The 24,594-nt window shown below is 48.0% G+C and overlaps 1 protein-coding gene across 3 annotated transcripts in view; it reads left to right on the plus strand.

The window, feature by feature from the left end:
• Window positions 1-24,594, plus strand: part of Slc41a2 (solute carrier family 41 member 2) — a 107,580-nt gene that overhangs the window by 74,253 nt on the left and 8,733 nt on the right. For all 3 annotated transcript variants that reach the window (NM_001401081.1, NM_001108742.2, NM_001401082.1), the window contains 2 exon segments: window positions 5,929-6,060; window positions 7,200-7,348. In NM_001401081.1, coding sequence (NP_001388010.1) covers window positions 5,929-6,060; window positions 7,200-7,348 — 281 coding nt within the window.

Here is a 24,594-nt window from a genome sequence, read left to right on the forward strand (position 1 = left end):
GGTGTCAGATCTCTTGGAGTGTGACATAGTACTGGGAACTGAACTTAGGTCCCCTGCAAGGACAGTACAACCTGTAACCACAGAGCCTCCTCTCCAGCTCCGAGCTCCGTTCGAAATCATCCTGTCTATTGTTTGAGTCTGAGACAGGACCTTGTTATGTAGCTGAACTCCTCATTCTCCCGCTTAGCCCCCAGTGCTGGAATTACAGGCGCGCACTGCCACACCCAGCATTTGCTCTCAGTGACATTTGTTGCTGAAGACACGTGACAATGAAATCGTGTGGCTGCATTTCGGTTTTGCCTTTAAAAATATAACAGAGTCGTTATAGCTTCAGCTCACTGACAGCAGCACATGATCTTCTCTGTTGGGCAATGGTAAGTCCATGCTTGCTTGTGACTGTTTTCTATCACATCTTTCCTGGGATTACAGTAATTCAGTTCTCACTCCCATAGTGAGCTAACTTCATTAGGACATATCCAAACACCAACATTTCACCAGATGACAGATAGGCAGTCACTGAACTTGTATTTATTTTTATTCTTTGAGACAGTGTCTTCCTATTCCTAACCCTGGCTGGCCTGGAATTCACAGGGAGCCTCCTGCCTCTGTCTCCTGAGTTCTTAGGTCAAAGGTGTGCCCCACCATGACTAGCTCCAAAGCTGTCGTTCTGAATGTAACTGCATGTGTGCCCAGCCCGCTGCCCAGCCTCAGAAGCTTCTGACACCACCTCTGTCCTGCCTCAGTTCCTTTAAGCCATCTCCTAAGCTGTGCAGGAAAGACCCCATCTTCCAGGAGCAGCCCCAGGACCCTGTTAGTGAGGCAGTCTCACTGGGGTGGGGTGAGTCTCACTGGTGTGGGGTCTCTCTGGTCAGGATTCTGACCAGTCTGGAAGTCTCTGGTCTGGAGCACTGGGATTCATAGGAGATGCATGTCTTAGTTACTTCTATACTTGAGTGTAAAGCACCATGACCAAGGCAGCTCATAAAAGAAAACACTTACCTGGGGACTTACAGTTTCAGAGGGCGAGTCTCTTTCAGGGAGCATGGGGTAGACAGTCAGGCGTGGTGATGGAGCAACGGCTGAGAGCTTAGAGGTTGGCATGAGAACTAGGAGGCAGCGTGCATGCCAGAAACACAGAGACGCTCTCCATCACGGCATGGAATGGCCTGGGCTTTTGAAAACTCCAAGTCCATCCCCAGTGACACACCTCCCCCAACCAGAGGCCACGCCTCCTAATCCTTCCCAAACAGTTCCACCAGCCGGGAACCAAACATTTAAACTCTGATCCCCTGCGGGCCATTCTCATTCACACCACCGTAGTGACAGTCTACAGCAGAGACTTGTCAAAGCTGCTGGTTCTTGGCGCCTGGTTCCGACATCCTCTTGAATGGTTTTTACCATTTGTATCCAAAACTCTCCCTCTCTGGAAGCCATGTACAGCAGAGTGACATTTTGGGCAATGACTTCCTATATGATGACGGTATTAGTTTGTACAGCAGGCTTCGTCTGGGCAGCTGTCTAGTCTGTCATGTAAGAAGAAATACACCAGTGAGTTCAACAGAGCGTGCCTCCGTCATTAAACAACATGGGACTGTCCGTCCAGCTCAGGCGGAATCCTGGTGAATCCGTGTTATCAGTCCAGCACTGGAACTAAATAGACCGCTCTCTAAAGATGCACAGATGGCCCTCAGCCCCAGTCCGGGATACACAAATCAAAACCACAGTGTTCCAGGTTGGCTGTCTTTCTGGTAAGAGTGTCTGTGCTTCAGAAGACAAAAGGAAAATACTGGTGAAGCAGTGGGAAGAAAGGAACCCTTGCATCCTGCTATGTAGTCACTAAGGAAAAGAATCAATATGACTACACAGTTCAACAATCCCACTGCTGGGGACATAGCCAAGGAAATAAAATTGATATGTCAGAGGCATTTACACTTCCCTGTTTACTGAAGCACTGTTCGCAATGGCTATGGGATGGAAGCAATTTAATATGTCACCAGATGAATGGATAAAGGAAATGTGTTCCAAACAAACAGAGGGATACTGTTCAGGGATAAAAGAGAATGAAGTCTGGCCACTGTGTCAACATGGATGAAATGTGGTTATGTTGACTGAAACAAGCCAGACACAGAGAGACAAGTGCTGTAGGATGTCAGTCAGATGAACCTGAAAAAGTTAACTTCGTAGGCTCTCACCGTACAATGGCGTAGAAGCCAGGGAGGGTGTCGGCACGCGCACATGCATGTGCGCTTGTGTGTGTGTGTGTGTGTGTGTGTGTGTGTGTGTGTGTGTGTTGAGCTCCATGTTATTATCAACACTTTATGTGTCCAGAATTAGTTTTTTCTGCTTGTCCTGGTAGGTGTGAAGACTTCCGTTTGCATCTGCTGTATTTCTTCAATGCCCAGTGGGATTGAGTCTCTCCGGTTTACTAGTGATTTCAGTTAACTTCTCCCATGTGTGTGAAAGCATGTGTTATATCCATGTGGTGATGTCCACGTGTGTGCGCAGAGACCATGGCAGGATGTCAGGCATTCTGCTCTACCACTCTCTACCTTTTCCCCTTGAGATGGTGTTCCTCACTGAGCCTGGCCCTAATGCATGGCCAACAAGCCCCATCGAGTTCTGACAGGATGCGGGTTATAGGCTAGGCATAGGCCCAGCGTTTACATGGATGCTGGGTTTAGGATTCAGGTCCTCAAGTTTGTGTGGCAAACTGTCTCACCCACCAGCTCCTCTCTCCAGCTCCTCGATTAACCTCTTTGGTTAATCTGCTAATCTGCTAATCCCCTGTCCTTTTTCTGGTGATAGTTACACGTGTTTGCAGGTTTTCTCCACTCTGTTGCTTGTTTGCCCTCTTTGACTAAAGTGTTTTCTGGCCAGCCAAATTTTCAAATTTTATAAACTTTCCCTCATGCTTACAGTTTTGTTAAAAAAGACTTCTTTCCACATGTATTAGTCAGGATTCTCCGGAGAGTGACAGTGGAAAGGAGGCGTGGGGAGGGAGGGAAAGGGAGAGACAGGGGGAGGGAGAGAGGGAGAGACAGAGAGACAGAAAGACAGAGAGACAGAGACAGGGGGAGGGAGGGAGACAGACAGACAAACAGGGAGAGGGAAAGAGAGAGTGAGAGAGAGAGAAAGAGGGAGAGGGAAGGGGAGGGAGAAAGAGAGGGAGAGAGAGAGAGAGAGAGAGAGAGAGAGAGAGAGAGAGAGAGAGAATATGCTAATTGATATACTAGAGAAATTGGCATTTGGTCATGCAGTTATGGAGAAGCCTCTCCAGGGGTCAGTTGTAGTGAACCTCATCCCCAGCCTCAGAACCCACACAGTGGATTCCATCCCCCGCCCCCCTAAGGACAGCTCTTCTCCCTGTCTTCCAACTCACATGCTCATCTCGTCGAGAAGCACTCTCCATCCACACCCAGCAATGGTCTTTCTCCATTCACCCTCACGTCCTCCTCCCGGTTGAGCTGATTTGTAACATCAGCTGTCTTTCTGTCATCTTTCTACAGCTTAGCAATTTTACCTTTTGGATTATGTTTTTAACGTACCTGGGATTGGGTTCTGGTTTAGCACGAGAGTCAGGACCAGATTTCTTGGTGGTTTTACACATTAATAGCTGGCTGGCTCACACGGCTTACTAAGACTGCTGCGCCCCGTCTGTCCCGGTGTGCGTGTATATTGGTTAGTTTTTTGCCTTTAATCACGACTGTTGAGTTGTGTCAGGTTTCCCCCCACATATTCTTAGAATCACGTTACACTCCCGTCCATTCACTGGTTAATGAATTAAGTTCATTTACCTCCACTGTTAACTTGGTCTTTCATCCCTCAGATAAGCCCAGTTTGGCTGTGACCTGTTTGTCACACATAGAACATTTTGTTGAATTTGATTTGCTAATAGTTTCGAATGGAAGTTATTTCATGATATCCCTATAATACCTTTTTTTAAATGTGTGTTTACTGGAAGGGTGGTGAATTCTGTTTAATTCTCTGTTTTTAATATTGGGCTGCTTTTTAAAAACGTCTAGTTCCGTGCGTAGAGGGGGCAGTTTGTTCACAGGTGTGCAGTGTCGGCCTTGATCCCCTGGAGCTGGAGTTAGAAGGCGTTGGAAGCCTGAGTGGGTCCCCTGCAAGGACACTGCTCTCACACTTGTCCACCTCATTTACATGTTTATTTCTGGGATAGCCTTCCTCTGTAGCCACCTAAGTAAGGTTAGCATAGATCTCGCTGTGTATGCCAAGGTGGCTCCAGACTCACAACAGTCCCTTCCCTTCCTCTCCTCCCCACCTCTTCTCCCTGCCCCTCCCCTTCTCCTCTCCCTGCCCCACCTCCTCTCCCTGCCCCTCCCCCTCTCCTCTCCCTCTGTTATAGATGCTGAATTTGCCTTGCCTCATTCAAGGTGTTACCTGAATCTCCTCTCTTTTGTTCACTTGGTCAAAGGCTTCTGGTTTATTTCTTCGCTGTGTTTTCTCTGCTGCTGACTTGTGCTCTTCTGTCTACTGTTCCACCTTTCCTCTCTGTTTTGCACATCTTTTTGAAGTTTTAAGAATGTGAGCATCATGGATGTGCAAACTTGTCCTGTGTGAAAATGGGAGGAACACCTCTGATTTCAGGGCACTGTTGCCTCTGTTTCCTTTTAGCCCTGTCTTGTAGTTTTATTAAAAGTTTGACATTGTTTAGAAAAGACCACTGGAGACTCGGATAAATATTATTTGTGCCTAGCAATGAGCATGTCTCTCCTTTTGTTAGTGTAGGTTTGGGGCAGTCTGTGGACGGCGGTTCCTTCAGTATTCTGGCTACAGGACGTCTCTCCATCTCTGGCTCCCACTGCCGGTTCTCGGTGTGACCGAGTGTGCGTGATGTGGCGTGGCTCCTGGTGGTCTTGTTCTTCTGACGCTTTCTCCTCCTACATGATGTGGGCTAGGCTTCTCTTACCTTACCTTATCTTCTCCACACTTCCTGAACCTGGTCCTGAGAGGCAGGGTGGAGTATACCAAGAGTTTCTCTCTCCCCTCACTGGCTGACTTTCCTTCATCCTGTGGCAACTGCAAACCCCAGGGCCCTGCAGATAAAGCATTTCCTCCACCTCCCAGGTGGCTTGGCTTGACGTGAGATGATTTGCGTGGCGCCAGGTCTGAAAGTGGTTAAGATGGTATCCTGGGAGCTTGACTGTAGTCTCTGACCCTCCCTCAGTCTGTGTCGGAAGTACCTATTAGAAACGTTTGGAAGTTCGCTCACTGTCTGGGAAACATGGCCTGTATCCCGGGTCAGCCTCCTGATGGGTTATGCTGGCCCGTGTGCCCTGTGTAAGAACTTGGAAGCTGAGTCTGCTGCTTCCCGTTTGCTTCTGTGACTGTTCTCTCTCCCTCACTGACTCTGCAAGTGGAGAAAGAGTTCGGATGCCCTCTCTCACCTTGGAATTCATTTCAGACCTCAGCATCGACTCTTCTGCACCTGAGTCAGGGAGAGGCTGTTTCTAGGCTGAAAGTGGGACTTTCCCGAGTAATTTTATTCAACTCCTAATTCATGTTCTTCAGTGAGATGAGAAGGTACCTAGCCCGGCAGTGTGAACAAATCCAGCTTATATTTTCTCTCGTGAAGGCGGCAAACATAAATATCTTGTTTCCTAGTTTTATGAATTGATTGTAAGAGTGATTTTTTTAAATTATTATTCCAGCCTACGTTTACATTAGACAGCTAATCAGATTTGAAAACAATGGTGGTTTTTTTTGTTTTTGTTTTTGTTTTTGTTTTTTTACAGTAATAATGTTATGGGTTATTTCCCCTCTCAACATTAAAGAAACCGATGTTCCAGGGAAAGATGTGTTTCCTTGGCCTACCGTGGGGGCAGGAAGAGGCTTGCCTGGGTGGAATTTATGAAGTTGTTTAAGTGAAAGGGTAACCTGCAGGCTTGTTTTTCCCCACTGTTTTAGGGATCGGTGGCAATTTGGTGGCCATTCAGGCTAGCAGGATTTCTACCTACCTCCATTTACACAGCCTCCCCGGAGAACTACCTGAGGAGCCCAAAGGCTGCTCCTACCCATTTAGGACGTTTTTTGGTTCAGGTAAGTGTTGTGTGGGGTTGCGTGTATTTTGTGAGGAACTGCTGCCCGCCGAGACCCGAGGCATGCACAACTTGTCAAACCTATATTTTACGAATGCTGTGCTGAGCTAATGTCAGGGAACAAAGGCCTTCTGTGTCCGTGTGGGTCATGTGGCATTTAGGCTTTCTCTTCCTGCCTCAGGGGCATCTTGTTGGCTAAGAGAGGAGCCACACGTACAAACCCAGGTGGCTCCCTTGACTAAGAGACAGATGGCCTTTCTTCTGTATTACTGCTGTTGGCTTTAAAGTGTGGCTATTTATTTACTCCGAACCAGGATGTTAGGAGACAAGCTGATGACAGGAAACAGCGCGTCACACACATGAACAGCTGTGACAACCATTACAATGTTAATCATTATTTTATTATACGTACGGCTGTTCACCTATAAGTGTGTCTGGGCACCATTTGTGTGCCTGGGGGAGGCTGGAAGGGCATCAGACCCCTGGAACTGGAGTGACAGAAGATTGTGCGCTGCCCCGTGGGTCCTGGGAATCGAACCCTGGTCCTCTGGAAGAGCAGTCTGTGCTCTTAGCACTGAGCCCCTCCTGTGATATCAGTGATGGAGCTATTAACGAAGACATAAAATTAACATTCCAGTTTTTGCATTCTCCTTCTGTTTCTATGGTAGATACTAATGTTCTCCAAAATAAGTTTTTAATCAACCATCTTTTACTTGACTTTATAATTACACCTAATGGGGGAATTTTCAAGAGTTAAGTGGATTGTAGATGACTGAGGTTTACTCTTGGCAGTTGAACTGACGGACGCTGTGAGCTGTAGTATCGAGAAGAGAAAGTCACCTTCAGTTTGTCGTTTTGTGTTTCTGAGATTGGGACTCACTGTTGGGTTAGGGCTGGCCTTGAACTCTAGGAGCTCCTGCCTCTGCCTGCATTTTGCTAGGATTACAGGCAACCAAGGCTGTCTTCTGAGGTGGTAACTTGGATCACAGTGCCCAGTTTACAGGTTCACTTTATTTTTCTACCGGTACTGGGGCTCGAACCCTGTGACTGCCTGACAGGGGAGCAACCTTTCACTGGGCTGCACCACCAGCCGCAGCCCTCACATGCGATTTTCAATGCTGCTGGCATTTCGTGTTACAGGAGTGAACAATAAGTCTGCCCAGGTTCTCCTGCTCTTCGTGATTCCCGGCCACCTGATCTTCCTCTACACAATCCATCTGATGAAGAGCGGCCACACCTCTCTGACTGTAGTCTTTGTTGTTGTGTACCTGCTTGCTGCTGTGCTCCAGGTAAGACGACAGCGTGTAAAGCTCTCCTATGCTCGCCCAGACTGCTGAGAAACTGTGCTGATGGCCGTCTACGTACACAGAGTTAACGTCTCAGTAGACTGGGACAGTGCAGTACACAGAACCCGTGGGTTGCCTGGGTTTCACAGCATCCTTTGTTGGTTACCCTGTCCTGTATGACATACCTTCCAATAGATTCTTGAAGCAGAGAAAGGAAGTACATTTTGGGGTGGTGCCTGGTGTTTTACCCCACCTTCCAGATTAATAGGTGGACTGATACTTTTCTTGGGGACTCTGAAGGCAGCCTGCCTTGTTGCCTTCAAGCTGCTCGAGTTGCCAGTGAGAATGGGAGCCATCTGGCTCCTGAATCTCTTGCAAGAACTTGGTTTGTTTGTTTGTTTGTTTGTTTGTTTTAACCTTTATGTTCACCAGTGTCTCTGTGAACGAGTGCAGGTGCAGGCATGTGTGGTGAGGTCAGACGATAACCTTGAATGTTGAGGCCTGCCTTCCACCCTGTTTTATCGGATTAGCCGTTCCATGAGACTCTAGCAAGTCTCCAGGCTCTGCCCCCCACCCTGCTGTAGACGTGCCCCTCTGCACCCGGCTTTCGGAGGGTCCTGGAGGTGCGAACCCAGGCCCCTCACACTTGTGGGACAAGCGCTTTTCCCTCACAGCTGTTTCTCCCACACATGTGACGTGTGCTTTGATGTCCTAGCAGCTGTAAGAGCTGTGCCTCTTCTCTTTTTCTTGTTGGCATGTTGGCAGCTTTTAAACTCTGTGCTGATAAACTCTGGCATGGGTATAAATTATCTCTTGTTTGATTCTTATCAGTTCAGGAGCTCACGTTCTTCAGTTCTGGGGAAGACGTCTTTAAATGTTATTTTTTGGAGAATTTCTTTTCTTGACATGTAACCCAAGCTGGATTCAAAACTCAAATGTAACCCAGGCTGGCCTCAAACTAGTAGTCTGCTGGCCTTTGCCTGTGAGTACTGGGTTACAGTGGTGTTCACCATTAGATTTGCATCAGACTTACTTAAACCTTCTCTGTTTCATTATTTGTTTTCTTTTAAGATGTCTATTCCTCTGTGTTGTGTAGAACGCCTTTACTGCCTAAACTTTAGAAAATTTCTTTTATGTAAGCAAACCCTTACCTATGCTCTGGTAAACAACTCTAATGAAACTCATAGACAGACAGACAGACAGACAGACACACACACACACACACACACACACAGTCTCAAAAAATGAAAGCAGAAGGGGTCCTGGTTTGGAAAAGGAGTTTGGAGAGGGTGATAAATGGGATGTCTGTGAGAAGATCAAAGTACATCATGTCCGTGTGCGAAAGTATCATAATGTAAGCCATTATTATATATAATTAATCTATGCCAGCAAAATATTTAAAAGTGTGCTGCTATAGTAAATGGACACATTTTAAATATTAAATAGTACCAAAAGGTTCGAAGTCCTTAAATCTGTTTCTCAGAGACCATCGGTTTGAAATACCTTAGCTATTTTTTCTGCCATTATTGGTAAGTTTTAAAGTAATAGACCTAAACCTAGAGTTCATGATTAATTCCATTTTGACTTTGGCTTAAAAAACAAATCAAGGGGCTGGGGATTTAGCTCAGTGGTAGAGCGCTTACCTAGGAAGCGCAAGGCCCTGGGTTCGGTCCCCAGCTCCGAAAAAAAAGAACCAAAAAAAAAAAAAAAAAACAAATCAAGGTGCTTTAGGGTTGTTACAAGGTCCCATATTTCTCACAGACTTATACCACAACTTAAAAAAAAATAGTTGAAGCTGGGTGGTGGTGGCACAGGCCTTTCACCCCAGCCCCCGGGAGGCAAAGGGATCTCTGAGTCCAGCCTGATCTACAGAGCAAGTTCCAGGACACACAGAGAAACCCTGTCTCAAATAAATAAGTAAATACATAAATAATTAATTAAACAGATGGATGGATGGATTGCCAGTGTGTAATTAAGCCTACTTTATTTTGTTCACCAAGGCAGGCGGCTTTGCTCTGCCTGTATTTTTTTGTGTATCGTTTTCTGTGGCATCAGTAATCCTTTCCTTTCCCACTTGGGTCTCTTCCCATAAGCCTTAGTGCTTCAACTGCCCCAGCTCCTCAGGACCGACTTCTTGTTTAACCTCAGGGACTGGGTGTCCCCACAGTGAGGAGTGCCGGTGCTTTCAGAGACAGATTATGATGGTGCCTGGGGAGGGACTTGCCCTGGAGGAAGCAGGCTCGGGAAGGCGGATAGAGAGGATTCCAGTCAGAAGAGGCCACGTCGATAAAGCAAAGCACCACACCATGCCCACACCGTGCCCACACGCCACTGCGTTCTCAGCCCCCGGGAGATGTATTCTTTGATAAGAGGCAGTAAGTTTCAAAAGTGCAGAACAGTGCAGTATGTATAGAAAAAAAGACTCAATCCTCTGTCTGCCTGATGTGCTTAGAGTGTGTTTTATTATCTTCACGGTTGCTTAATAACAAACACATTGGCACAGTACTTAATAAGTATGCTCAGATATTTTCTACAGGAGGCTGGCATCGTGGGGGACTCTAGATCCCTGATTTAATTCACAGAGAAAGCACAGAACTGTGCTGGGAAAGCAGGGTAGACCCAGATTCAGGGGCGGGGGGAGAAGAGGAGACCTTAAGGCAGGTTGAGCCTGATGCATACAGGCCTTAGGTGCCAAGTCAGGGAGGGTAGAGTCGATTCTAAAATAACCCAGTCCTGGCAGCTTGATCGAGACTCTTACAATGTCTCTGTAATGCTTTCTAATCTTCTGATTTTATTAAGCCACTGTTAATTTTTTAACGTATTATTTATTCAACAACTCTCCCCTTTGGTTTGCTGCAGAAGTGGCTTTTAAGCCCCCAGAGCAGTGAATTCAAGCACAGTTGAAGGGCCTTTGGTCTGACACTCCCTGACCACACCAGTTCGACATAGTATAAATGTGAGGTTTTCAGGGATGATACAACCGTGGCTTGCCCAGGGAGCTGTCTTTCTCTCTGCTGGTAAACAGGGCACTCAATCCCAATGCTTTTGCTGCTGTGAGCTTGCACTGCCCAAGAGTTGGAAGAGATGGTCGTTACTGTCACCGGTGTTCGCTGCTCTCCTCTGTCCTGAGGGAAGCACGCAGACAGGTATGCTCTGAACAGCCATTTCTAGAGTAGGTTCCTGTGTGTGCTCGCCATGTAGCTTTTCCATGTCTGTATGCCCGGCTGCCCTGTGTTCTTCCTGTAAGTTGAAAGAAATAGAAGTAATTTTTCCAAGGTTATAAAACATTTCATTTTTTTAAAAAATATTTCATTTAAATCGTGCATGAGCACAAGGCATGGGGTGTGTGCATGTGTGTGTGTATGTGTGTGTGTGTGCGCGTGTGTTCGTGTGCATGTGTGCGTGTGCATTCGTGTGTGTGTTTGTGCATGTGTGTGCATTCGTGTGTGCATGTGTGCATGTGTGGTGTGTGTGTTTGTGTTCGTGTGCATGTGTGTGTGTGTGCGCATGTGTGGTGTTTGTGTTTGTGTGCATGTGTGCATGTGTGGTGTGTAGCTGCAGAGGCCTGAGGTGGTTGGTGGATCCCTTGGAGCTCTAGTTGCAGGCAGTTGTGAGCTGCCTGATGTGGGTGCTGAGCCTTGAACTCAGGACCTTCTGAAAGAGAAATAGGCCCAGGTCTCACTCACAGAGTACGCTTACGTGCCCTTCCCCTTTCTGAGACAGGGTCTGTTAAGTAGCCCTGCTGTCCTGGATGGCCTCAGATTCACCCGCCTCTGTCTCCTGAGTGCTGGAATTAAAGCTGGCTGTCCCCACATGTGCCTTTGGCTACCCTCCTCACCAGTGAAGGCTGCAAGGGTGGGGTTGAGCCAGCGCTCGCTCACTTACTGTGTCGCAAAAACACTTCCCCTCTGAGAAGTGGAAAGGGTAGCGGCGGTCCCTTTGTTTTGAAGAGTGAATGAGTTACAGGGCAGATTGCTGCCACCACGCAGATTGTTGCCGTTATTAATAAAGGATAGAAACGGCGTGCCTCAGAGTGACAGCTGCAGGAGCCTTTTTAAAAACGCAAGATGTTCTTTCTTCAGTAGTAGAGTAGGTTGGTATCGCCAACCATCCCATAATACTCAGAGCCAACTAGCTGTGGATAGTACAAGCATTGGTTTTAGGTTGCCCTGTTACTCGAGAAGTCTGAATCTCACATACCTCGAGTGTTTCCTTCCACAACTTTGAGAAGACGTGGGCTCTTCTCCAGAAGCATCAGCTTCTGCTGCTGTGCCCCTGACTGCTCGCAGCCGCTAGGAGACAGAAGTGTGGTTTAGCATTCCACTCCTCGATGGAGCTCGCTCCTACTCCTGCCTTTTTTCTTTTTTCTTTTTTTCGGAGCTGGGGACCAAACCCAGGGCCTTGCGCTTGCTAGGCAAGCGCTCTACCACTGAGCTAAATCCCCAACCCCCTACTTTTAAGTCGTAAGGAATCTGTCTGTCTGCGAGAGGTTTTTGTTGTTTGTTTCTTTGGTTGTTTTTGGTTCGTTTTACTCCGGGTCTTTCTCACGAGCATAGAGCCGGGACAGCATAACAGACCTGGAAGGAGCAAAGACAGCGCCAGCTGGGTCAGCACGCTGGGCTCTGCAGCCGAGAAGCCGTGGCAGTGCTGCGTTTACATCCTCAGTGCGTTCTCCTGTGGGTGACACAGTGACACGGTGACACGGAGGCATGAGTCTGGTATACCTAGAAGATGCCCCCGGATGACCGAGCAAGGATAGATACGGTAGACACTGTCACCGCGTGCTGCCAGATGTGAGAAGCCCCAGTGTTTTACAGTCCTCTCGCTGTGACTAAACACGAACCAAAATCCCTTCTGCTTTACCATCTTGTCGTCTTCTTCCCTTTCATCGTGATGATTTTAGATGTGTGCGGGACATCTTAATGTTTGATGCTAAAAAGCACCTCAGCGGAGAAAGAAAAGGGGACGTTTCTAGCCCTTGATCCCCATTGAATTCCAAGGAAGCGTTTATTCACGCAACCCATAAACACTGACAGTCACTTGTCACTGAAACTTTTAATTATTTTAGGTACTGATTGTTACGTGAGAAAATCACTAAGATCACTAAGAATGCTACGAATACCTTCGAACAAAATTCCGCGGTAAATTTATCATTAAAGTTCCGTTATATAAACCTTTGCCCCCGAGACAGAGAAAACCGTTTCCCTTGTAGCTGGCGAGAGGGTTCAGTGGGTTACAGCATGCGCTGCTCTTCAGAGGACCTGAGGTCATTTCTCATCCCGAGGCTCACAATTGCCTGACATTCTAGCTCCTGGGGACCTGACGCCTTCTTCTGGCCTCTGCGGGAACTGCACTCATGTGTACACTGAATTAAGATAAAAATCTTAACTAAGTCTCCCTTAATGCGAAGTGACAACAGATTCTCAGTATTGGAAATGAGAAATACCAGGAGTTCGTCAGGCAGTGCGCTAGTCACTGTCAAAGAAATTGATGGCACTGTTTTTGTCCCTGTGCACCTTCTCTAAGCCGCAGGGTATAAGAGAATTAAGAAGGTTAAGAGCAGTTAGAGAAGAGGAGGTCTTGCCTTCTTATTAGTAGTGTAGTCTTCTGAACTCTACAGTCAAACTTCCTGTCTGACACTCTTGGAAAGCACTTGGATATTCTGAAGGGAAGGATCAAAGGGTATATGCTGTGACTGGTCAGTTACTATCTGCACTGGTCTTAGCAACATGTGTGTGCTTCCTAGTAACATAACTTAAAAGACGGGTTTCTGTTCTTATTATATCTCAGATTTGAAATTTAAACTTACATACAAATTATGACATCTAATGTATGCCATTAGAATATGACAGATTCGTATTCTAAATGAGTATTCTCAGCAAACCCCATACCCACTTTCAACAAGCAGATGATACCCTTCACAATAAGACTTGATATCAGGATGTTGTCTAGTAACAGTTGCCTTTTCATAAGAGATAACAGCTTGTGATTGTCCACAGGTATAGTTTCAATATGAGCATGCCCACAAGGCTGATGGCAACCGCGGTAGGATATGCTTAGGCTGGTAGTCCAGACAGTGGCCTCCTCACTTCACTTAGGAACGCGGGCTGCATCATAGCTCTCAGGTCTCACATCAGCATCGGTAACTATAGAGTATTGGAGTACATGGTGGTGGGACCAGCCCTGCCTCCCCACCACTGTTCTGAAACTCCACTTCGTTCCTTGGAGTCAGTCCTCTAAATAATGAAGCTTAGAGCCCCATGGTGATAGCGTGGCCTCGCTGGGAACCTCAGGACAGCCACCCACAAAGCAGGTTAATTAGCTTTGTCTCGGGAAGGTATTAGTTCTGCATCTTGCTGTCTGTGCTCAGAGTGCATGGGAGCTGTAATAGTTGAGTAGCTGAGACATGTTCTCTTATTGGTTCTCTTAATGGTGGAGCCACAGCTCACACTCCAACATGGCCCTCCCAAAGAAAGAGCCAAGCAGCCAGGGGCTGTGTCTTCATTTGGGTTTTATTGCCAGGAAGACACACCACAACCCCAGCAGCTCGTATAAAGGAAAACATTTGATTGGGGCTGCTTACAGCTTTGACGGTTTAGTGCATGGTTGCGGCTGGAAACACGGCAGCGTGTAGCAGACATGGTGCTGCAGAGGACCTGAGAGTTTTGCATCATGATCTGCAGCCAGACTTGAGTTTTAAGACCTCAAAGCCCACCCCCACACTTCTCCAACAATAACACACCTACTAATTGTGCCACTCCCTATGGACCAGACGTTCACACACGAGTCTATGGGGCCATTCCTATTCAACTCTCCACAGGGTGAATTGGCCTTATTCTCACTCATGGTCAGTCTTCATTGCTGCTTGGTCTTCAGGATTTAAATCCATCAGATTTCAACTAGAAGGACGTTCTTTACTCCTTCTTAGTTGTTTTTTAGAGATAGAATCTTGTAGACCAGGTTGTCCTGGAACTTCATATGTAGCTGAGGTTGGCCTCGAACTCTTGACCCTCTTGCCGCCATCTTCTGGTTGCTGGTATCACAGGTGTGTGCTCCACACCTGGTTGCTTTATTCTTTCCATGTGACTGGTCTCCCTTTGCCTCTTGGTTGGTTTTGGTTGTCAGCTTTGGTTAAAGGGGTCCTGTGAAGAAAAGGGAGATGCCATGGCAGGAGGAAGCATGTAGTTCCTAACTTTTCTTCTATCTGGAACAATGTCTACTTTGAGACTCGATTGGTAGGAAGCAGGTAGATTGTTGAGATTTCCCATTAGGAGTCTTCAGTTGCCTATCTGAAATACTGTGGTCTTATGGCTGTTGGTATGTGGGCCGTGTGGTCTTACGGCTGCTGGCATGTGGACATGTGGTCTTATGACTGTTGGCATGTGGGACGTGTGGTCTTATGGCTGCTGGTATGTGGTGATATTATGCTGCTGTTCTGGTAGCTGAAAGATCTTCATATCCAGGTACTTTCCTCAGATCATGTTTCTCAGTAAAGCTTTAGGTGAGCATGCCTAGGTTCCCACAGAAAGTCAACAACTGCATCTTAGAAGCAGCGCTGTGGATCCCAGGGTGGGTGGGGCACTGGGGAAGGGTCCCTCTCAGTCTTGTCAGGCCCCGCCCTAAAAATGAAGCAGCATCAGAGCTTTCTCCAGATGTTCTGCCTTGGGTCTCACTGTCTGTACTCTGAATGCAGCCAGAATCTCACATTTAACTTAGAGGAATGCACGCGCACGCGCGCGCACACACACACACACCTCAGCTCTGCCAGAGTACAGTGTGATAAAGCAGAGAACAGCTGGGTACAGCGTGCTCGCCCGTAACCCCTGCATTGGGAATCTAAGGCAGGAGGAGTTCCACAAGTTTTGGGCCATCTGGTCTACAGAGAGGCCTTGTCTCCTAAAGCAACAGTGTCAGAGGACGATGGAGCGGTCACTCAGTATTGGAGATAAAAGACAGCTTTTACCATGTGGTGACGGGGGGGGGGGGGGGGGGTTGGGGATTTAGCTCAGTGGTAGAGCGCTTGCCTAGGAGGCGCAAAGCTCTGAGTTCGGTCCCCAGCTCCGAAAAAAAGAACCAAAAAAAAAAAAAAAAAAAAAAAAAAAAAGAATACCATGTGGTGACGGGTTGGAAGAGTTGTCTGGGAAACTTAGCTAGAGCACTAAAGGATCTCGGCTTCAGGGACCAGCCTGAGTGACTGGATTTCACCATAGAAGTCTGATGGTGGACATCACTGTCTAGTTGTCTCTTGCTGTGTGATTCCTGGAAAGAATTAGTTCCTAGCTGGCTACTTTATAAACTAGGATTTCCATTGGTTGGTAGTTCCCAGAACTTGCTCAGTGGGGCCAGCGGTTTGTTGATGAGAGGAGCTTAAAACCACCTAACACCTACTCTTACTGTGGCTGAGAACAGGCCAGTCTTGTAGGAGTGTGGGGATGGTTTGTCTCACTTCCCGGCCTTGGTCCTCATCACGGAGAGTCCTGCAGACACCCCTCCCCCCAAGCCCACCCCCCATTGCTCCTCCTTGACTTGGGGTTTGTGAAGCGCTTCCAGCTTAAGTGTTAGTTAACACCCTTTCTTCTGTGTTTTCTTTCCTTGTTGTTGAATCATTTGTAGAAACATCTGCTGGGACAGTATCCAGACAAAAGCATTTGAGACACTGAGCAGTAAACATTAAATGGCTGAGACAAAAAAATTAATAATAATAATAATCAGATATATTTTAGGGGGGATGGGAAGGCTCTTCCCTGGTCGGTCTCTGCGGTTCCACAGGCAGCCAGATTGCTTCCCTGTAGTTTAGAAATTCCGTTCAGCCTGAAATGTTAGCAGTGCTGGTCAAAAGAAAGTTCAAAGACACTTTACTATCTTAATTGTTTATTTTTATGTTCATTGGTTTTTTTGCCCGCATGCATGTCTGGGTGAGGGTGTCAGAAACCGTGGGACTGGCGTTAGACAGGCGTGATCTGACCTGTGGGTCCTGGGCATCGAACCCTGGGTCTAAACTGCTGAACAATCTTCCCAGCCCCCACTTTAGTTCTTTTGATTATTATTTATTAGCTGTAATTATTTGGGTTAAGGAAATTAACTCATGTCTTCGGGGCCTTGAACTGTTTTATTTAGCATGTTTGCCAAAGTAAGGAGCCAATTTTCTTGTTGTTGACGGCTTCAGACTGCTCAGCTCTTCCCGAGGGCTCGATGCCTTCATGCCACAGCCCGGTGAGGCGTGTCTGTCAGGGAGCTGGGGGAGGACAGCCTTGGTTGGCAGTGCAACGCTCCGTAGAAAGATTTCCCTAGGTCCTGGCTGGCATTGAAGACCTTGATTCTGAAGCAGAGACCAGGACCAGGAACTGGGATTTATAGAGATGAGAGCACAAAGGACGGTGACATGGAACTTTGGGTCAGTGGTCTCGCCTGGGACTGTCCGCTTTGTGCAGTCACACAAAACCTTCAGTTAATAGGTCAAACCATTGTGACCCACTGCGAGGTAGGTCTTGACAGGGCCGCAAAGGTCTCCTCCACTTCTATGGTGGATAGAGGGGGGGAAGGTAGCCAGTGGATGGAGGGGGGGATAGAGAGGGTGGATGGAGAGGGAGGGAATGGAGAAGGGGGATGGGGAGAGGGGGGATGGAGAGGGTGGATGGAGAGGGAGGGAATGGAGAAGGGGGATGGGGAGAGGGGGGATGGAGAGGGTGGATGGGGAGAGGGGGGATAGAGAGGGTGGATGGAGAGGGAGGGAATGGAGAAGGGGGATGGGGAGAGGGGGGATGGAGAGGGTGGATGGAGAGGAAGGGAATGGAGAAGGGGGATGGGGAGAGGGGGGATGGAGAGGGTGGATGGGGAGAGGGGGGATAGAGAGGGTGGATAGAGAGGAAGGGAATGGAGAAGGGGGATGGGGAGAGGGGGGATGGAGAGGGTGGATGGAGAGAGGGGAGATGGAGAGAGGAGGGTGGAGGGGGGATGGAGAAAGGGGGATGGAGGGGGGATGGAGAGAGGGGGATGGAGAGCAGCAGGGATAGAGAAGGGGGATGGAGAGGCGGTAACAGAGGGGGGATAACAGAGTGGGGAGTGGAGAGGGGGGACGAGAAGGGGAGTAAAGGATGGGGGGATGTAGCCAGGTCAGGCTCCTCCAGAGACTGCTTTTATTTGTCATTGCGAGCTCAGCTGACACATCCTTGCAAAGTGAGTATTTCGTCATGGAGGGTCTAGTTTTTGAAAGCCGTGTCTTATTCTCAGAATTCTCCAGACATCTCACTGGTGTGTCTTACAGGTTAGTCATAAATAACCACAGTTGTTAAAGATACACTGAGTCTGTCTAGTGTTGGTGAGAGGCGAAACGTTTGGCAAAGCTCTTCCCACAGAGCAGTGACAGAGCAGTTGAAGACCAGAATCGCACACCTTAAACGAACTGACGTTTCCTGAAGCCACAAGCTCTGCTCCACAAGGACAGGTACAGCCTTGTACCAGTAACAGAGGCATCGCAGCCATGTGCATGCTTAACATCTGAGCCGAGTGACAGAGTGCGTGGACCGATGTCCCTAGTCACCCTTTGGCTCAGATCATCTGCACCCCCTCTCTGAGCCTTTGAAGGTTCATCTTGATCTTAGTTTCAGAAGGGACTCAGTGTCCGTCCCCATCACGCTCCTGGTACGTCACAGTTCGATAGTGTGGAAGCATTCGTATGTTTTAATATTCCTGGAGCCAAGTCAAATGTAGTTGTATCTGGCACCATAGCTCCTGCCCAAGCCCCTGGTGTTCAGACACGTGAGCAGTTAGAGCCACAGACCTGGGACACATGTGCAGTTACAGTCACAGACCCTGGGACACGTGTGCAGTTACAGTCACAGACCCTGGGACACGTGTGCAGTTACAGTCACAGACCCTGGGACACGTGTGCAGTTACAGTCACAGACCCTGGGATACGTGAGCAGTTAGAGCCACAGACCTGGGACACGTGTGCAGTTAGAGCCACAGACCTGGGACACGTGTGCAGTTAGAGCCACAGACCCTGGGACACGTGTGCAGTTAGAGCCACAGACCCTGGGACACGTGTGCAGTTACAGTCACAGACCCTGGGACACGTGTGCAGTTACAGTCACAGACCCTGGGACACGTGTGCAGTTAGAGCACAGACCTGGGACACGAGATACAAGCTGAGGCTGCCACGCTTTCCCGCCTGCTGACTTCTGAGAGCTGTCCCGCTGCCTCATTACCATTTCCAGAGTGCTAACTGGATTAATTAGTGTCTCTTCCTCTTGTCCAGAGAACTGGCTGGCCTCTGCTGTGTTCCAACTGCGGAGGCCTTCCATGAATACAAGAGCAGTGTTCTCAGTTCATGGTTTTCTTCCATTCTGTCCTTTTGTACAGTCTTTTCAGCTTTCCAGCCTTGTGTCAAAAATGTTCCTAAAGTTGTTTCTGTCATTGTGTTGTTTCTGAGATTGCAGCTGCTCATATAGTCCAAGCTGGGTCTCAATTTGTAATCCTCCTGCCTCGGCCTCCAGAACACAGGATTTTCTTTATTAGCTGTGAACCCCCCTTTTGTTACCGTCTTGCATAGGCTCCTGGCTGTGCGTCTCCTCGTGCTGGGCTGTATCTGGCTCGCTCTCTCTGGTGTGCTCTGGATAGAGCCACACTGAGTACATTCTTAGGATTTTTCTCTGTAGTCATTGTTTCCGAGAGTTGTGTTAGCTCTTACTCATACGTTTCTCTGTTAGATCATGTTCCTGTGTGGATATTAGATAATTTCTTCACTTTCTAAATTTTCTTTTCGTTTTTCTATTATTTCATGTACTTTTTGCCTACACGTCTGTGCACTGTGTGCACGCTGTGCCTTCAAGGACCAGAAGAGGGCAGCAGATACCCTTGGATTAGAGTTACTGCCACTTGTGAGCTGCCCTGTCAGTACTGGGACTTGAACCTGGGTCCCCTGGAAGAGCATCCAGTGCTCTTAACCACTGAGCCATCTCTTCATGCTAGGGATTTGAACTGTAGGCCTCCAGTGCAGTAAGTCACGCCCATTGGGCCATGCCCCTAACCCCTCAAATCAAGTTTTAAATGCACAGTAAATTGTAGCCCTATGAAAGAAAATGTCACTTTTTCCTCTCTCCAAAATACATGCATATTTTAGCAGCGTTTTGTGCTGTCTAACAGTCATGACTTTTCAAGTATAAACATAAAACCAAAAAGAAAATAACAATTAGTACATATACTGACATTAAAGGCTCTATGCAGGCATTAATGGTGGAGGCTGTGTGGTTGTTTCGAGGTGTGGTTGCAGGCTGCCAAGGTTGGCTGATCATGACCTTGAACCCCTGATCCTCCTGCTTCCTCCTCAGAAGTGTGGGGGTCGGGGGATGCCTGGATTGAAGACTACACTGGGGACTCTGCACTCTTGTGTTGAAGCTAAACAATCAAGAGTGAAGAAGTGTTTTCCTAGGCGGTTTGACTTAGGCAAACATCTGTGAAGTCTGTGAACAAAGGTCTGTGTTTAAATGCTGCGTGTGAGAATGAGAACGGTGGCAGAATGCCAGCAATCATGACCCAGCCCAGCTTGTATCTTGAAAAATGACATTTGTTTATGTATCGTATGGTGTGCATGCGTGCGTGCATGCGTGTAGACCAGAGAACTTATTTGCAAGAGTCCTCTCCATCTACCATAGAGGTCACGAGTGAACTCAGATGCATGTGTGCCCTGATGCACGTGTGGAAGTCACAAGGTCCTCACCTTCCACCTTTTGCCACCACACGGGCCAGAGCATCAGTGCAGAGACAAGGCCATGTGGCCATCTGATGCTGGGTTCGGGTCCTAACTTGCAGTTAGGGGGTTTTCTGAGGGATGGTCTTTTTTTTCTCTGTGTGTGGTCAGACTCGTTTCCCACCTTCCCCTGCAGATGGCGTTTACACCTTACACAGGGTAGTTCCTTTCTAGTCCTTGCACCTTCTATTAGATGCCCCACACGGGGAAGATGTTCTTTTTACCTTCTGCTCTCTGCCCCATGCTTCTGTCCAAACCAGAGGGGCAGAGAGCACAGACGGCTGGGCGTGGTTTGTGTCCAGTGACGCAGCCTGTCTAAAGCCTTTGGGTCTTGCAGATCCTTCAGGGCCAGCAGCCTCCACATGCCGTGTCCCACTCCTCAGAGACCTCTGAGATTTCCTGCCAGCTCAGTGATGCTTTTACACAACAGTGCTATAGCCAGGTGGTGGTGGCACAGGCCTTTAATCTCAGCACTTAAAAGGCAGAGGCAGGAGGATCTCTGTGAGTTCAAAGCCAGCCTGGTCTACAGAGGTAGTTCCAGGACAGCCAAGGCTGTACAAAAAGACCCTGTCTCAAAAATAAAACAACAACAGCAAAAAGACATTGTTTTTCAAAATTCGATAAGCATTCGAAGTTCTCAATGAACGATTTGTTTGCAATGAAGTCGTCTCATGATGCTCATCTGGGAGGGGTGTCTGTCTAAGGCTTGGATCTGGCCGTGCCTCGTATTTATCTACAGGTAGAAACCTTTATTTTCCTGGCTGCTTTCAGTCTCTGTTCCTCACAGCCAGCCTGGGATGGGGTGGGGGACAGTGTAGGCTTTGGAGTTCAACAGCCTCAGTTGGACTTATTCTCTGTGGTTCCCTGACCAGACAACTCACATAGCCTTTCTCTATCCAAGTTTCCCCTCTGCAGATAAAGACGACAGTGCCCACCATAGTCCTCAAGAGCAAAGCCTGTCGCCTGTCAGAACTAAGCAGCACTCCCACAAAACCTCATCAAGACGTGTCAGATCAGAAAGACGCTTTATCTAAGTATCGGAGGAGACTGAATTCCTGCCCCACTGCCAATCCTGAGTGACTCCCTGCCATTTAAATCCTAGCTGCTCTCTAGTATTTCAGTGGTTTATTCAGTGGGTGGTTTTCAGCCTGGAGACAGCCTGTGTTTCAGAGGGCATGAATTCAGCCTTTGCAAAGTTCTGAGTTGGGAAGGACTGTCCTCATTGCTGTTTCTGAGGTTTATCTGTGTCACATTCCTGAGCCTTCCTCCTCCAAAGCAGTCACCCTTCTTCACACAGTACAGGCTCCTTCTTCACATGGTACAGCCTCTGGTTGGCATCCACGGCTCTGAAGGACTGCTAATGCATGCGAATGTTGATCTGAGCTCAAGGAGGAGCCGGCGAGAAAGGCAATAGCGGCCAAAGCAAATATATATTCTTGTGCTCACATATTTATTTAAATTCTAAGCAGCGCATTTATAACTTGCATAATTAGCCAGGGCTACAAAGTTGCCTTTTAGAAGGCATATTTACCCAGAGGAGGCATGAATATTTCATACAGAGCAGGCGATGTTAAAACACGGTGTACCCTCGGTTTGGTGTCTGCTGTGAAAGCGTTTGTTCCTTAATGAATGATTTAATTTTGAGGCAAAACATATTGCATTAAGAAGGCTCTGATATTCACCGCGATTTTTGTAATTTATACCCAGAGATCCGAGAAAGCATGAAAATATTTTGCCTACCTGAAAAAAAAAAGTTTTAAAAATGTAAACCTGTTTAAAGTCATTACATCGTCTTTTAAGAGAAATCACATAAGAAGCTGACTTGACTCTGGGGCCTATTGAACAGCGCACATGGGGTAAGAATCTGGAAGAGAGAGCACACAGAAGAGGTCACCACGTATGTGTGACCATGTGTGACAGAGGCTCTTCCCTCCGTAGTTTACAGTTAGAACGCACTGTAAAGGCAAGTCCACTCATTCTAAAGAACCGAGGCACGGAGGAAAGGTCACAGCACTTGGCGGTGTTAGGACCGGCGCTCACACTTCTGTTACAGTCACCTTTAAATTCTGAGCTGTCGGTGCCGACTGACAGTGGTGGAGGCTGTATGAGGTAGGCACTGGGGCAGCCTTAGATGGCATTGTGTACAGTGCCAGAGCCAGCCACATGTAAGTGCCACCCACACGCCACTCCTACTCAACTTCATTCCACTCCTCGCTATCGGCACCCTGACCTGTGGCTGGCTCTCTGCGCCTGTGCTGATGTATGGATACTGTGTTATTTTTAATGTCTGGGATCTGTATTAAAGTGTTGTGCTTTACAGAGCTGCAGCTCTTTACTGTCAACCTTAGGCTTTTGATACATTGTCACACAGGCCTGTCCTTTGCCGTTCATGGTACACTCTGTCAGTGGCCACGGGTCTGACCTGAGACAGTGCAGGCCTTCTCCGCCAGGTCCTGTCCAGCTCTTGGCTTTCAGAACAGCTCTTTGCTTCCCTCTCAGTATACGCCAAGGAGTTTCTCTAGCTTTCCATAAGGACCCTGAGGTTTTGCTTTTGATCCTATGGGAATACCCAGGGACCTGAGAACAGGAGAGGCCCCTTTCCTTAGCCCTGAAAAGTTTCTCCTTCTATCCTGGTACTTCAGGGAATGAGAAGAGAGCAGGACATTGTTTCTGCATGGAATCTGCATGTAACACATACAGACGGTTGTCCTCTGCATGGGATCTGCATATGACACCTGCTGACTGTTGTCCTCCAGGAGAGTGACCCGTGTCCGCTCCTGTGACTGGACAGTCTGTCTTACCGTCACCTTTGCCCTAAAGGTGCTCAACCTGGCATCACCATCCTGGGAACCGACTTGTCCTCTGAGCTCTATCCATGTGCCATCACACACACACACACACACACACACACACACACACACACACACACACACACACCTAATAAATCAGGGGCACACAAACATTTTTATTACATTGTCTTGTATGTGTTTCATTCATGCTTGATGCTTGTGTGGATGCCTGTGTGTGTCTGTGTGGCCCGAGGACCGACCACCTTGGATGTCATTCCCTCTATTTCCCCCGCTTTGTTTTGAGACTTGGTCTCTCTGTCTGTCTCTCTGTCTCTGTCTCTGTCTCTGTCTCTCTCTCTCTCTCTCTCTCTCTCTCTCTCTCTCTCTCTGTGTCTCCCTCCCTCCCTCCCTCCCTCCCTCTCTTCCTGTTTTGCTCCCCATGGCCTCGATGCTGTGTCGTACCCCACCTGGTCTTTACCATGGGTTCTTGGTTGACTTTGGGCCTTCATGCTTAGAAGACGAGTGCTCCACAAGCAGGGCCGTGTCCCCAGCCCCCTGGACACTCCAGCAGAGGAGCCACTGTGCCCCGTGCCGCTGCTGCTGAGGACAGCTTTGCTCTTCTGGTTTTCCTCTCTTCCTCTCTTCCTCTTTAGATTTTCCCCTGCCTTCTCATCTCCCCCCCCCCCCAGTCTTTATTTTCTTCTTCTTCCACTGTTTCCTCTTTGTCTTCAAGGACCTCCCCAACCACCTTGGCAATGGTTTTCCTATCTTGATTTCTCCTGCTAGCAGGGTATCTTCCATGACTATCTTTCTCCTTTCTCCTTGTGTTTGATAAAGACTCATCCTTTTTTGTGTTGTAGACTTTTTACACTCAGCCTCAATGGGTGGCCCAGGGCCTCCCTGAGTGCGGTCAACGCTAGCCCCACGGTTCCCAGCACTAATGCTCTGAGCCATTTTCTTACGCTCTGTTTAGTTTTCTCCTGTGCCAATGAGGGATGCTAGCCCATTCTGTATTACAAGTCTGGTCTGGGAAGTAAATCGGCTCGTGCACGTGGGCCTCTTTGAATGCCACAGGGTCCCATTACAGACCATTTAAGAGACGGTGTTTGCTGTTACCGCGGTTTGCAGTTTACTTTTTCCTTGACACGAGCGTGGAATGGAATACACAACACTGCCTTCCACTTCACGCTCACCTCTCGGGAAAAGCCAAAACGATCTGTGTGTCTCCTTCTCAGTGAGGTCAAGCATCTTGTTTCTTGGCTCTTGGGTCTCTCTTCTCTCGTGTTGGGATTCTTCTTGTGAACTGTAGGAGTTCTCAGTAGTCTCTCAGAATGTTCTGAACACTGACTTCATCGGTTGAACGCACGGTAGCTCATTTCACATGCTGAGGCAAGATTTTCATTTCTTGAACTACGGAGGTATTCACCGCAACCTGCATTATTCATTAGCACGAGTTTCACTTATAGATTCCTCCCCCAAGTCAAGACCAGATATTCTCTCGTGAGGTTTTTACTATACATTTTGCATATAATTTCTGTTGAGGCGTAGGGTAAGGCTGACAGTTTCTGTTCCCCTCCCTTCTTTTTGAGAGGTGGTAGCATCTGAGACAGGGTCTTTCTAGGTAGTCCAGGCTGGCCTTGAACTCAAGGTTCTCTTACCTCAGCCTCCTGAATACGAGGAGCAGACATTTTCTTTTTTCCCTACGTTCTCCT

This window comes from Rattus norvegicus, chromosome 7 (genome assembly GCF_021556685.1).
Source record: "Rattus norvegicus strain SHRSP/BbbUtx chromosome 7, alternate assembly SHRSP_T2T, whole genome shotgun sequence".
NCBI lineage: Eukaryota > Metazoa > Chordata > Mammalia > Rodentia > Muridae > Rattus > Rattus norvegicus.